Source organism: Salvelinus fontinalis, chromosome 42, assembly GCF_029448725.1.
Source record: "Salvelinus fontinalis isolate EN_2023a chromosome 42, ASM2944872v1, whole genome shotgun sequence".
NCBI classification, from domain to species: Eukaryota; Metazoa; Chordata; class Actinopteri; order Salmoniformes; family Salmonidae; genus Salvelinus; species Salvelinus fontinalis.
The window spans coordinates 5,296,451-5,311,187 of NC_074706.1; the positions used below are offsets into that span (position 1 = coordinate 5,296,451).

General features: G+C 43.9%; 1 protein-coding gene across 1 annotated transcript in view; it reads left to right on the top strand.

Annotated features, from left to right (window-relative positions):
* LOC129840937 (rho GTPase-activating protein 10-like) overlaps positions 1 to 13,700 on the top strand; it is a 69,611-nt gene extending 55,911 nt beyond the window's left edge. The window contains exons 21-23 of the mRNA XM_055908985.1: positions 7,318 to 7,401; positions 8,699 to 8,799; positions 10,424 to 13,700. Coding sequence (XP_055764960.1) covers positions 7,318 to 7,401; positions 8,699 to 8,799; positions 10,424 to 10,512 — 274 coding nt within the window. The 3' untranslated portion in view covers positions 10,513 to 13,700. The remainder of the gene's footprint in view (positions 1 to 7,317; positions 7,402 to 8,698; positions 8,800 to 10,423) is intronic.
* Positions 13,701 to 14,737: the final 1,037 nt, after the last annotated feature.

The following is a 14,737-nucleotide window of genomic DNA, read 5'->3' on the forward strand; positions in this document are numbered from 1 at the left end:
GGTCGTGAACATCGGCATTATTTTTTTGGGAGACAGGTGGCAGTGCGTCGGCCGTGTAAATCGTATTGACTTTGGAGATATTCTAGTTCACTCTTATAGCTCAGCTCGGACCTTTTATGAAGACTGCCGTGTGTGAGAGCATGGCAGGGAGCACCTTTCTGGCAGAGGCCACGGCACCGTCACTCTCCACCAAGAAAAGGCGTGGGAGGTGGACTGAGTGTACAGTAGGTAGCCTGTTTTCAGATCAATTTGTGCTGCCTTGGCAATTCCTGTTTAGCTTGACAGTGACATTGACCATAGGAGTTGCCAAAACAGCACAAACAGATCTGGGACCAGGCTAGAATAACTACCAGCCTCAACAGTGGAACAGGATTTCACTGTGATGTGGTGCTTACTGCTCAATATCTGGAATTGTACCTAATTAGTACATCTTAAGCTTTAACCTGGAAAAAATGACATATTATACACAAGTTCAACTACAACGCTCTACATCAGACACTATTTTCTGTAGTGATGATTTATCATCTCTGCCAACTTCAGTCTCGTCTCATCCCCCCCAAATTAACTATCTGGATCTCCCCGTGGCAGTCATTTCCAGACCTGGAGAGTGAGACTATGTAATTCTTCCTCTTCTCTTCTTCCTCCCCCATCCCCCTCTGTTGGCGGACAGCTGTGTATCATAGAACAGGGTTTCCTGCCCACCCAGATTGAGGGCAGAGTTGTTTGTTGGTGCTTACCAGCTCAAATCAAATGTATTTGTCACATGCGCGTGTTTAGCAGATGTTATTGTGGGTGTAGCGAAATGCTTGTGCTTCTAGCTCCGACAGTTCAGTAGTATCTAACAGTTTCACACCATATACACATCTAAGTAAGGAATGGATAAAGAATATATACATGTATGTCAGAGCGGCAGCATTGGACTGAGTGATATAGAATACACTATATACATATGAGATGGTGATGCAATATTTACACACAATTATACTATTCTAAGGTATCTTAGTCACTTTAGAGTACATTTTATACATATGAGACCCTGCCCACCACTCCTCCAGTAATCAGTGATGTGGAAAGTCTCTCTTAGCTCAGAAAGAGGAGCAGTAGAAAGTCCCCCATTGGCAGACCCTACCAGGCCTGGAGGCTGTGGGGTTGAATTCCTTTCCTGCCATATGGTAATGGGAACCAGCAGTGCACCTCTTTTGTATAGTGACTGCCCCCATAGCCACACGATTATTAAACTAGTGGGAGCTGAACTGGTGACCGGAGGGCTGCTAGTGTCTGATCCCAGGTATCATCTCCTGTCCGGCTGCTGTGCCCTTGGGCAAAGGCTCTTAACGCCAAAGCTGCTCTTGATCCAGGGGCACTGCTCTGTGGCTTACCCTGTGCTTCTCAAAGTGCGTGTTTATTTGTGGGGGGTTTAGATGTGCAGTTGGACGAATTTCAGTTTTTCACAAAATGGACACAGAATAACTAGGCTATTATACACTGCTCAAAAAAATAAAGGGAACACTTAAACAACACAATGTAACTCCAAGTCAATCACACTTCTGTGAAATCAAACTGTCCACTTAGGAAGCAACACTGATTGACAATAAATTTCACATGCTGTTGTGCAAATGGAATAGACCAAAAGTGGAAATTATAGGCAATTAGCAAGACACCCTCCAATAAAGGACTGGTTCTACCGGTGGTGACCATAGACCACTTCTCAGTTCCTATGCTTCCTGGCTGATGTTTTGGTCACTTTTGAATGCTGGCGGTGCTTTCACTCTAGTGGTAGCATGAGACTGAGTCTACAACCCACACAAGTGGCTCAGGTAGTGCAGCTCATCCAGGATGGCACATCAATGCGAGCTGTGGCAAGAAGGTTTGCTGTGTCTGTCAGCGTAGTGTCCAGAGCATGGAGGCGCTACCAGGAGACAGGCCAGTACATCAGGAGACGTGGAGGAGGCCGTAGGAGGGCAACAACCCAGCAGCAGGACCGCTACCTCCGCCTTTGTGCAAGGAGGGGCACTGCCAGCGCCCTGCAAAATGACCTCCAGCAGGCCACAAATGAGCTACAAATCTGGGTTTTACAACGCAGCCATCGTCACAAATAACACAATTGTCCGGAGAAATTTTACACAGCGACGTAATCTAACCAAAACTCATCAAACTTTGCTGAAAAATACATGTTGTACAGCAAATGAAAGATACACTTGTTCTTAATGCAACCGCTGTGTTAGATTCTTTAAAAAAAAATGTAACTTTAGTACAAAGCACAGCATGCAATAATCTGAGACAGTACTCAGCCATTTTCCACAAAAATACGAAATAACATCATAAATATTCTCTTAACTTTGATCTTTCATCAGAATGCAGTGCAAGGAGTCCTAGTTCCACAATAAATCGTTGTTTGGTTTTAGAATGTCCATTTCTTCTGTCGAATTAGCAACTTTGGCTAACATAATGGTGCTCACGTGTCCATGAAAGCTTGGCGCATGGAACGAAAAATTCCAAAAGTCATAAGTCGAATAAACTGGTCAAACTCAGTTGAAAATCCATCTTTATGATGTTTTTCTCATATGTATCCAATAACGTCCCAGAAGGAGCATTTCTTTGTCTACCTAACGCCTTGCAGACAAAGATATGGCGTTCCCAACTGCGTAGGAAAATACTGCCAATATGCCTGAACTGTCACTCAAAGCTCTCATTCGGTCCCACATCAGGCTAGACACATCATTCAACGTTCTACAGCCTGTTGACATCTAGTGGAAGGCGTATGAAGTGCATACAGATCCATAAATACAAGGCAATTGAATAGGCAAGGCCTTTGAGACCCATTTTCAGAATTTTCACTTCCTGTTTGGAAGTTTGCTGCCAAATGAGTTCTGTTTTACTCACAGATATAATTCAAACAGTTTTAGAAACTTCAGAGTTTTCTATCCAATAGTAATAATAATATGCATATCGTATGATCTAAAACAGAGTACGAGGCCGTTTAATTTGGGCACGATTTTTTTCCCAAAGTGAAAACAGCGCCCCCTGTTAAGAGGATCTTGTCTTGCCCATTCACCCTCTGAATGGCAGACACATACACAACCCATGTCTCAGTTGTCTCAAAGCTTAATCTTTTAACCTGTCTCCTCCCCTTCATCTACACTGATTGAAGTGGATTTAACCAGTTGCATCAATAAGGGATCATAGCTTTCACCTGGTCAGTCTGTCATGGAAAGAGCAGGTGTTCCTAATGTATCGTAAGTTCAATGTATGTAATCATATTTCAATAGGAAACACATTTTGTAGATTTAAAAACAACCAATGTGTAATTCGAGGCTCTGATATTTTGGGTAACAAGACACCCCCAATTTTTTTTTTGTCTGGCTTAGTTGTAATTTGTTTTTGGATAAATCCATTTTCCACTCTGTTCATTTGACAGGTTTCCAGGGCAACCATGTTGAATACTTTCCCAACCATTTATCCTGTAATCATTTCAGTATCTAGTTACTTGACAGGTCTTTTCCAGATCTTCATAATTGCCATTTCATTAATATCCTTCGCTTGTGTAGTAAAGTCACAACTTTTATGACTGAATATTTAGATTTGAGTGTATGATTTGAATCTGTTCGTTTGTGTGTGTGTGTGGTGAAGTGGGTGAGCGTACCCTCGTGTACACACCAACATGCAATTGTGTTTGCCTGTTTTAGTGCCTGTATACTGTGTGTGTGTGTGTGTGTGTGTGTGTGTGTGTGTGAATGCACACATGTACACATTCACTCTGCCGCCTTTCCCCCTCATCCCCCTACCTTAGCAGTAAAGAGTGCATCTCAGCACCTACCCTCAGGTGGGTAAAGTGACAGTGCTCCAGTTCTGCTGTTGGCCCAGGCAGAGCACCAGGCAGACAGGGCTCCAGTTCTGCTGTTGGCCCAGGCAGAGCACCAGGCAGACAGGGCTCCAGTTCTGCTGTTGGCCCAGGCAGAGCACCAGGCAGACAGGGCTCCAGCTCTGCTGTTGGCCCAGGCAGAGCACCAGGCAGACAGGGCTCCAGCTCTGCTGTTGGCCCAGGCAGAGCACCAGGCAGACAGGGCTCCAGCTCTGCTGTTGGCCCAGGCAGAGCACCAGGCAGACAGGGCTCCAGCTCTGCTGTTGGCCCAGGCAGAGCACCAGGCAGACAGGGCTCCAGCTCTGCTGTTGGCCCAGGCAGAGCACCAGGCAGACAGGGCTCCAGCTCTGCTGTTGGCCCAGGCAGAGCACCAGGCAGACAGGGCTCCAGCTCTGCTGTTGGCCCAGGCAGAGCACCAGGCAGACAGGGCTCCAGCTCTGCTGTTGGCCCAGGCAGAGCACCAGGCAGACAGGGCTCCAGCTCTGCTGTTGGCCCAGGCAGAGCACCAGGCAGACAGGGCTCCAGCTCTGCTGTTGGCCCAGGCAGAGCACCAGGCAGACAGGGCTCCAGCTCTGCTGTTGGCCCAGGCAGAGCACCAGGCAGACAGGGCTCCAGCTCTGCTGTTGGCCCAGGCAGAGCACCAGGCAGACAGGGCTCCAGCTCTGCTGTTGGCCCAGGCAGAGCACCAGGCAGACAGGGCTCCAGCTCTGCTGTTGGCCCAGGCAGAGCACCAGGCAGACAGGGCTCCAGCTCTGCTGTTGGCCCAGGCAGAGCACCAGGCAGACAGGGCTCCAGTTCTGCTGTTGGCCCAGGCAGAGCACCAGGCAGACAGGGCTCCAGTTCTGCTGTTGGCCCAGGCAGAGCACCAGGCAGACAGGGCTCCAGTTCTGCTGTTGGCCCAGGCAGAGCACCAGGCAGACAGTGTGCTGTGTGGACGGAGACTGAGGTTAATGAGTGGATATGCTGCACTGCAGCGCTCCGTTCCGTCCCCCATGCTGATGTGGAGCAGCTGAGACACCAGTGGCCCCTTTATACACACACACACACACACACACACACACTGTCTGCAGAGCTATAAATCACCCACACCATCCGGCATCCACTGCACTGACTGAACCTGATGGGGGGGACAGATGGAGGAGAGGCCATGTCTACACTTGAGAGTTAATGCAGTTTTGTATTCTGATCGTGGAATTCCGAACACGTCATGCATCTACACCTACATTTTTAAATGTGGCCACAGTGTGTCCAGATTCCCTTTTCCCGCTATATTAAAATGCCAGTATGCATTCTACAAACCTTGGAATAGGCTAAATATGGTAACGCAACAACTTGATGGCAATAGCTAACTACTGTAGCTAACTAGCCAGCTAACCTCTATAGCAAGCTAGCAAACAAAGCTAAATGGATTGCAATCGGGTTAGATTAACTCTAGCCAAACAAAAAATAGTTGTTCAAAATGTAAGCTAGCTGGCTAGCATTTGAGTCCAGCAAACACGTTCCTTACACGCTAAGAACGTATTTCCTCCGACTTTATAATGAAAGGGTGACTATCCCAAAACACAATTTTTTGCATCTATACCCGTCTATTCAATGCAGTCTTCGTATTCTGATAGAAGTCATGGCCAGAGAGGGGTAGGGACTGTGTGCCCTCATTACCATTCTACCTGTAACCCCTGCCCCCCAGGCCCTCCCAAGCTGCTCCCTGTAATTGTATTTTAGTGTCTCTATGGGAGCAGTGGCTAGAAGCTATTTACTCATTACGCTGTATTAGTATGGGCCCCGGGCAGGGAAGGGGGAAGGGCGGCTTAACGCTGGCTGTCCCCCTCAGCCCCACTGTGCCCTGGCTGGCCCTGCTCCGTCTCTGGAGGTTAAAGTAGGACGAGACTTGACGCAGACGCACTCTCTGCCCCCTCCGTCCCCCTACTTTAGCAGTAAAGAGCGTATGGCACAATACGACATCTTTACTAGTAATGGTTAATAGGATTGGTATAACTGTTTTAGGGTGAATGGTCATGTCTATAGGGTGTCTCTCCTCTTATATCCCTTTAGTGAACAGATGTTGTTATGGGCTGTGACCTCCCAGGAGGTTTATAGAGGACAGTTGAATTAGTGGGGAAGTGGAGGCTTTACTGTTAAGGGAATTGTTTTCCCCTCCAGTTACACTGTGTTCAGGCTAAAGGACCTCTAGTAATGGTTCTCTAGAACATTCTCTAACTTTCTAAGTTGGTGATACTGTTTTTTTTGTCTGTCCTGAGAACAGTGGAAGTTTTTCCTAGGGGGAAAAGACAATGTATGTCTCTAAAGAATGGGTCAATCATATGTACTTTGTATTATTATACCATTGGACTAATCCATATGTCAAATATCAGTAAAATAAGTGGTTAAAATGTAGGACATTGATTTTCAAAAATATTCAAACAATGCTTCATAATAAAGTGAGGACAGCTCTCTCTGTGTGTGCCGTATATATACCACACAATCTCAGGACAATTTTTTATATATATAAAAAATTGTCCTGAGATGGTGTGGTAGTCAGACAGGGGGGGTCAAGGGCATTGTCAAAGAAACAGCCAGTGTTAATGCAGCCCCGATATGAGACTAATGTTTTTTTAGATGAATTGTCAATTGTTTTTGTGATGACCATTGATACTGTTTCCTGCTGTTCTTCACAAAGGGCCAAAATGTCTCTGCTTTTGTTTTGCTCTTTCCTTTTTGAAACACCACTGATTTTGTCCTTTAAATTATCTCACATAAATAAACTTGTGTGGAATTTTCTAAATGTGCCCTTCACTACAGAATTGTTTTTACAAAAACTGTACAAAGGTAATTAGAACAACCTGTGTTTCTGTAAGCCTTGCCAAGGCTGTGTAGATTTTGGAGGTGGAATATTAATTGGCTGTGTGCGAAAAGTAGCTAGCTGTTAAGTGTGGTGCTCTTCCCAGCCTCTACTCTCTGCCACACACTGTCCCCTGCTGAATTCCCCTCTGGCGTCTCCCCCCCCACAGCTCAAGGGCACTAGCCATTAACCTCAGACTCTACCTCTCACTCCTGACCAATTGCTAATGATTAGTGTAAATTATAGCAGTCGTTTTGAGATGGCTGTGTACCATCCAGTTTTTTTTTTTTTTTTGTGACTACAGGGAATTTAACTTAAACAACTTGAAATATGCGTTTGAGAAGGGAATTCACTTTTCAACTTAACGATGTCGGTCACCTAGACCTTCTCACTGCAGTAAAATACAGATGGGAGGACATTAACCATTCAGTTGAACATGACGCAACAATCTGAGTTCATATTCTTTTCCCTGGCCTGTGTGAAGCCTAAGACCCACAACTGGGTGGATGCAGTGGTCACTGATATTGTGTTCGCAGACCACTGTCTGGTGTCGTTGGAATGCTACTGTAGGTATCTGGTTATAGATGTTTGACCCTCTGTTCCCTCTTGATTACAGGGCCTGCATCGCTGTAGCAGCCTCGTGGCTCAACTCTGGAGCTCTGACCAAAGCCAGTTCTGATGGGGACAAGACAGTGGACGGGTAAGCGCGCGTGCACACACAGGTATTTGAATGCACTCTGTGGGAACTCTGTAGACATGTAGCCCATAACTGTTATCCATAGCTGGGCTACCTACCAGACACAGTAATTCAAGCTTTCAAATTATGCTGAGGAAATTGCACATGGCCAAGTCATTATGGGCAACTCATTGTTAATTATATACAAAAGGCCTGTTCCTCCAGATGCAGTCCTGTAAGAATACCCTCTATTCAAAAGAACAAATCCCAAAGTGCAGGTGAAGATTGTTGCGGTGACAACTCGGCAGTTTTTCAGTTTGAATAGATATGTTTTGGTCTCGGCGCTCTCCAATGTTGTTGTTGTTGCAGAGTGTAGGTATATGAAATATTTATCAGGGTATGAGGTATTGAAGGCTGAGTTTTCTACATAGTTCTCAACTGGCAGCAGGCATTACTATTTGCAAAGGGGGCACAACAAAAACCTTGCCGAATAAACACGTTGTTTTGTCAAGGCCAGAAAAGCATCTTCTCTAACCTTTGCAGGGCAATGCATGCACATAGTGTCTTAGACAACCCTTTTACCTCACATTCACTTTAAGAATGTAGCCTCAAAGTGTCTAGGTCTGTAACCACTACGGGTAGAAATTTTCATAGAACCGTGCCAGGAGAGGAACTCAAGAATTCCATTCGGCTGTTCTGTTTGTGTAGAAACCTGCTTTAGAATTGCCCCGCTCTAGGCCGGGCGCAGTGCGCGCCAACCAAGGGGTCAGGTACACGGTGTTTCCTCCGACACATTGGTGCGGCTGGCTTCCGGGTTGGAGGCGCGCTGTGTTAAGAAGCAGTACGGCTGGTTGGGTTGTGCTTCGGAGGACGCATGGCTTTCGACCTTCGTCTCTCCCGAGCCCGTACGGGAGTTGTAGTGATGAGACAAGGTAGTAATTACTAGCGATTGGATACCACGAAAATTAGGGAGAAAATGGGATAAAAATTTATAAAAAAAATAAAATAAAAAAAAGTTGCCCCGCTCTTTATCTCAGTAGAACCATAGTGGTTGTCTCGCTGTGGCCTGACGCATGTCTGAGATGCATCCACACGGACCCTGTGTCTCAGAGGGGGACGGTGTGTGAACTCGCTACCCAGGTTCAGATAGCGGCCAGACAACAGTCCTCTTGGTTCGCGCCAACCCCTGATACCCATAGTCCTTTTGCTCATTTTCTCCCTGCTGTTTCAGTACTGATCACCTAGCCCAGATTGAACCGTGGAGTAATCCTCTGAGCTCCCTCTCTCCCAACCAGCTCACTGATTTATCTTCATTTTTCAGTGTCACCGGTGGTGGCGGCAAGAGAGCCATGGCGGTGTACCCGTGCGAGGCCGAGCACGAATCTGAGTTATCCTTCCAGGTCGGAGCAATATTCAGCGCCGGTAAGTGTTATCGCTCCAACGGTCGCTCACTCAAATCTCAAAGAACCACCGGGCATATTGGATTCTGTGAGGGAACCGGTAACAGGACAGCCCAATCTGATCTTGAATCAGACTGAGTGATGGAGAGAGGAGGGGTCGAGATTGACTCTCCAGTCCATCTGAAAGGGGACTTGACAGAGCTCTAGTCAGTCAAGGGAAACGGACTTGATACACGAGTCTTTACAACAAGAGGATATGTAATTGTTGTTAAGATACAATACGTCCGTGGCTGGGTATTACCAGCCAATTATCATTGAGGGCTTACTCAAGTATGCATATGGGCTGGGGTTCCTGAAGATGCAAGACACTTGCCTAGCTACCCATCCATATGCCTCTTGCCAAACTGATGTTTCTTCTCCACGTTGAGTCTGGATTTGCCCTACGATTTCTAGAATGTGAACACATTCTGACCATTCTGATTGGTCCCAGTAACAAATGGGTTGGGCCAGAGCCAGCCTCCATGATGACTATCAACTTTGATTTGTTAGAGATTGAATTGCTGATTTTAATCTGTTTTGTACAACTCCCCTCAATGACTTCTAGGATTTCAGATTGTATGTGGCAATTTAATAGAGCAGAGGAATTAAATTCAGGGTGAGGAGTCAGGCAAGTGACACTCTACTAATAAAATACTATCTGGTATGGGGTTGTTTTCCAATTGAGTTTAACTGAGGTGTTTGTAACTCAGACGGAAAATATAAAAATGTACGCCCTCGAGCCAAAAATATTTGAATTGGATTCACTGTCCCGTATTGAGAATCCAACAATCTCAAAGCCACACAGTGCGTGGGTCGACAAATGAAAGAACCCTTGTCAAAAGAAGTTTTACGAGCCTCCCGGGCGGCACAGTGCTCTAAGGCACTGCATCGCAATGCTAGCTGTGCCACCAGAGATTCTGGGTTCTGGCCCAGCGTCGTCCGGGTTAGGGAGGGTTTGTCCGGCAGGGATATCCTTGTCTCAATATCTCAGCCCATTTCACTTTAGTCAAATATACAGAGTTTGAGTAGGAGTCCATTGGCGCTGTATTTTACTGCCAATTTACTTCTGACTAACGAGCATCACATATTCAGTCTGAAGATGGTCCGGCACCATGGGAAGATCAACTTAAAAAACATTTTCATACATTTTGCAATGCAGAATTGAAATGAAGAATTCTGATTGGAGAAGTCCCTCCCTGTATGTCTGTTTTTAATCCATTTGGTGCCTAATTAACATGTCCCTGTTCTCTGAAAAGCTTCCCTGTGCCAAACACGTTTTATACAGCCTACAATGATACCCTCTTGTCATTCTCACCAGCAATGGGTACATTACCTGAACGGACAAAATGAGGATGGCATGGGGACACATTGCCCATCACTTTCTGTATTTGCTGAGTGTTTCCAGAGCAAAGTTTTTTATTTCCACCACAATTTCAGTGTTTGCTGAGATGATGGTTGTGTTTATATACTCTATCTATGTCAACTATAAAGCTCTGAGCAAAACTTTCTCTCACTGACACAGCCATCTGTTTTCTAACACTGATGAAATGCAGTGTGTTTACTCCTATCTCACCCTGTCCCCTGGTACCTTCTGTTCCCATCTGCAGTGGCACCTTCCAGGGAACCTGGCTGGCTGGAAGGAGAGCTGGAGGGGAAGAAGGGCCTCATCCCTGAAAACTATGTGGAGATGCTGTAGTCCAGAACCTTAGACCTCTTAGCCTGTACACTCTCAGTGGAAGACTAGCCTTGTTCCAGAGCTGTTTGTGCGGTATACTTTTATATGGTCATAGTCATTACCAAACCGTGGAAGTTTGCTATACAGCAAAACATTGTTGGGAAGACCGCACAAACAGATCTTGGATCAGGCTAGTGGAAGGGGGGTATCGTCATCCCTGACAATCTCGCCCAACTGTCACCTTATACATGGTATCCATGAAGTCGATGTTGACACTCCCATTCTCAAATTCATACTTTTTCTTATGCCTTCAACTCTCACGTTCCCTGCCCGGCGACTACTATGCGTTCATCAACACGGTCATTAACTTTAATGCAGAATAATAATAAATATCCCCCAGCAATGATGTACAATCCATTATCTTGGATATAGGAAAGAAAGTAACATCTTAAGGTGCCTTACAACACCAAGACATAGTTGACATGTATTTACTGAGCGGGTATGTTTGGGAAATGCTAAAGAGTTGTGTTCCGTGAAGAATGTCTGAAATACTCTTCAAGAGGTGCTTTGGTATATTGTGATTTATTTAATTGGCACATTGATTGCATATTTTTTTAACCACAATATTAGCTTCTTTTTTTCCAAAGTATGGTATCCACCGTTGTGACTGATTGTACACTGACATGCCGCAGAGGCAGTCATATGGGAATGGTTCTCCTTCGATCAAACCATAGAAATATAATTACTAGAACGGTTATTGTATTTCTATGGTTCAGACACTCTTCCTCTGCATACTTGTTGACCTAGACATTCAATGATGTCCGAACTTAGACTAGTTATCGGGTAGTTTCCACTTCAAAAAGCACAAGCAGGATTTGACACCCATCTCAGATTGTGCTGAAATTGTACCTGTAGTTAAAAAACGGATAAGATTAGCATTCCTGAAACACAATTTGATCTCTAAGAATTTAAGCTAATTGATTGCACCCAAATTGCCCATTTAAAATAATAGGATTTAAATCCTATCTTCAATAAATATAGTAACATTTGACCATAATTCTTCTTACCAATGAGTAAGACATGAGGAATCCAATAGCCACCCACATACCCGTCACACTCCTCTCCAATTGCACCCCACAACCAGTATACAGTATCAGTTCTCTGTCTAGCAAGTAGTATGGCGCTGCGGCTTGGAGTCTTGCTTCTTCATCCTATGAAATGTATTTCTGGTGGGGGGGGTGTCCCCCCCCCCCCCCCCTGTTCAGAGAAATTAGCCATTTGAAGTTGCTGGCATTACCATAAATTAGTGTGAGTACCAGGTTTGTCTACTATATGCCGCTGTTCCTGCTACTGCCACAACCTTTTATCCATGTTGCTGGTCTCTTGTGTTTATTACATGGGTCACACCTTTTGTGACCCATGTACCAAACATGGGTCACAAAATTGCCATGCAATTTACTTTGCAACTTTGGGTAGAAAAAACAATAGTTTTTGCTCATGATGAAACATTGTGGCCATTCTCATAATTCAAGCCAGTCCTCCATGAAAGCAATTCAGGTTGTCCTTCTCTTAGGCTTAATCTGTTTCCAGGAAACGGCCCCTCTGTGTAGTTTATTTCCTTTAAAAAAAGGTCTGGATTAGTTTGACCATTCCTGGTGAATAAACATACCATTAGGCTACAGCAGTTCTAATGGTTTCAATGTTATGCTCTTCAATGGGAAAAGTCCCAAACACACACTATATAGTATTTTTGCAATGGTGTTGGGTTTAATGGTACAAGTTGCTAATCACAAAACATATATTTTCAAATAATTGTATTAAAAAACATACGACTGCCATGCAATAGTTTATCATTTTGTTAGGGTTTTGTCACATTTTAGTCACTAGTAGGAAAAGTTTTCATGAGAATTGCACCATAGGTGTTGCCCACTCAGCTGCCATTTGTTGGGTTTAATCATTAGGCTGCTAAGACAAAGGCGAACTGAATTGCTTTCATGGACTGTCTTGACTTGTGAGGATGACCACACAATTTATTTTCATCATGAGCAAAAGCTATTGGTGTTCTACCCAAAGTTGCTAAGAAAATGTTGTGAGCCGTTTAATAAACATGAGACCAGCAACATTTACAATGGGGTGTGTCAGTAGTAGGAACAGCAACATCAAGTTGACAACCTGGTACTTTCAGACTAATATTTGGTAAATAATACAAGTGATTTCAAATGGTAAATTTCTCTAAACGGGGGGGAAAAAACACCTGATTCAGAGGGAATACATTACATAGAATGAAGAAGCAATACTCCAAGCCGCAGCTCCATACTACTTGTTAGCCAGAACTGATGCTGTATAATGACCATTGGTGTGGGGGTCCTTGGGTGGCTTTTGATCATTTTATTGGATTCCTTGTCTTGCTCAATGATAGGAAAACCTTTGGTCCAAATCAGATGTTGGGTACTATATTTTGTGAATCCTGTAAATTACAAGGGCCATTTTGGGTTCAATCCATTAGCTTAATTTCTCAGAATAAATAAAATGTCAAGAAAATTATGTTGCATGAATGCTAATCTTATGTTTCAAAATACAGAAATGGCTTGCTGAAAGGACATGGAATGAGTATCTAAAGTTCTAATCAATTCTTTAGGTGTGACAATGTTGAACTCAATGCAGCAATGATGTATGGGAATGTGCAAAACAAAGTGGTTTTTATTGGAAACCGGTTTTATAGATCCGTATTTGACATTGTTCAATCTTTCTGAACAGAATTTATGAAAAATTAGATAACGTTCACATCTAATTTTTATTATTCTGTACCAAATTGACTGACAAGACAATATTTTATTATTACCACGACCACAAATGCAGTATTGTCTATGGCTGTGTATATAGTTATTTTAAAAGGCCACACAATGCCAAGTATATTCTATTCTAAAGCCCTTTTTTTAGTGGTCAACGGAATTAAAGTTTTTAGTGGTTTCATTTGGAGTGGTTTTTACAATTGTAAGTGTACTAAACACATCACAATACTTTTATTCTATTGCCGTTCAATAATGTCGGGTTCATTTTTCTAAGAGCTTTTGTTCTCTCATTTTGCATTGCAATTGCAGTAATTTAAGACTGATTCATGACATTTCTAAAGGTCTTGGCATCCATTTCAATTTTGTAACATCGATGTCCTCTTGATCAATGTTAAATAAAGACATTTTTATTCTTTACCCCATTATGTATTTTTCTGATAACTGGAGAGTAGATGGACACTGCAGACTGAAATGGTCCTTCCAAAATAATATTTGTTAAAGTAAAATGGCAACTCTACTGAATCTTTTCAATTAAGTTTGTTGGACTGTCAGGACTTTCTGTGGGAGAACAATGGAATAGAATATATCAACGGCTATCATTTTGGGGGCCCAAAAATAATTAAGAAATGGACATCTTTGGCTACTGCAGTTTTTACTGAATCAACCTCTACCTGCTTGTTCTAGCGGTACAAATTAACAGTATCTGTTAAGTACATTGAAATCATTTGAAGTCTTACTGAATGTGTCCTTTCTACTTATTGAGTCATAAGATATTCAGTAGATATTTCTCTATAGACACTGCAGAGATTTTTCTTCACTGATTCAGTCTGCTACAGCCCCGTTTTCTGCAGTCGTTGGTCTTTCACTTTATAATGGAGGCCTACTTAAGTTTGCATTATACATTAGGATAGACCGACTGAAAGCTCTAGTCCCAGTCTATTGGAGCTGTACAATTACAGTATTTTCCAAAGGATCATAGGCTGTATCAACAGGCCACGTGATGTCTATCAAACCTCAATCTCCACTCGCATGTGAAAATCCTTGGGATTTCATCTGCCGTAATTAAGGTACAAACTGCTTCCAGCGGGCCACTGGGGTGTGATGCAGTGTTAGATAATAATTATCACGCGTCGTTGGTCTCCAAGTCTTGCAGAGTTCAAAACAACGCAACTCAAATCTGACTTCAGTGCATTCAAGACAGCTTGGAACATGATGGAAGGGGGGACTAGCTCCAACTGGGAAACATTGTTTTGAATGGTCAGCCAAGTCGGAAATGTGGGCCTCTTTCTAGAGCTCCGACCTGAAGATCACTGACGTCATGATTTCACCTAGTTTAATTTTTTTTATCCCCCCAGAGTTCCCAGTTGTCTTGAAAGCACCATAAGACATCCACTCTTACGTAGTCTGTACTGGAGAGCAGGACATGCCGACTAGCTGGGTCGGATGTTTAGACT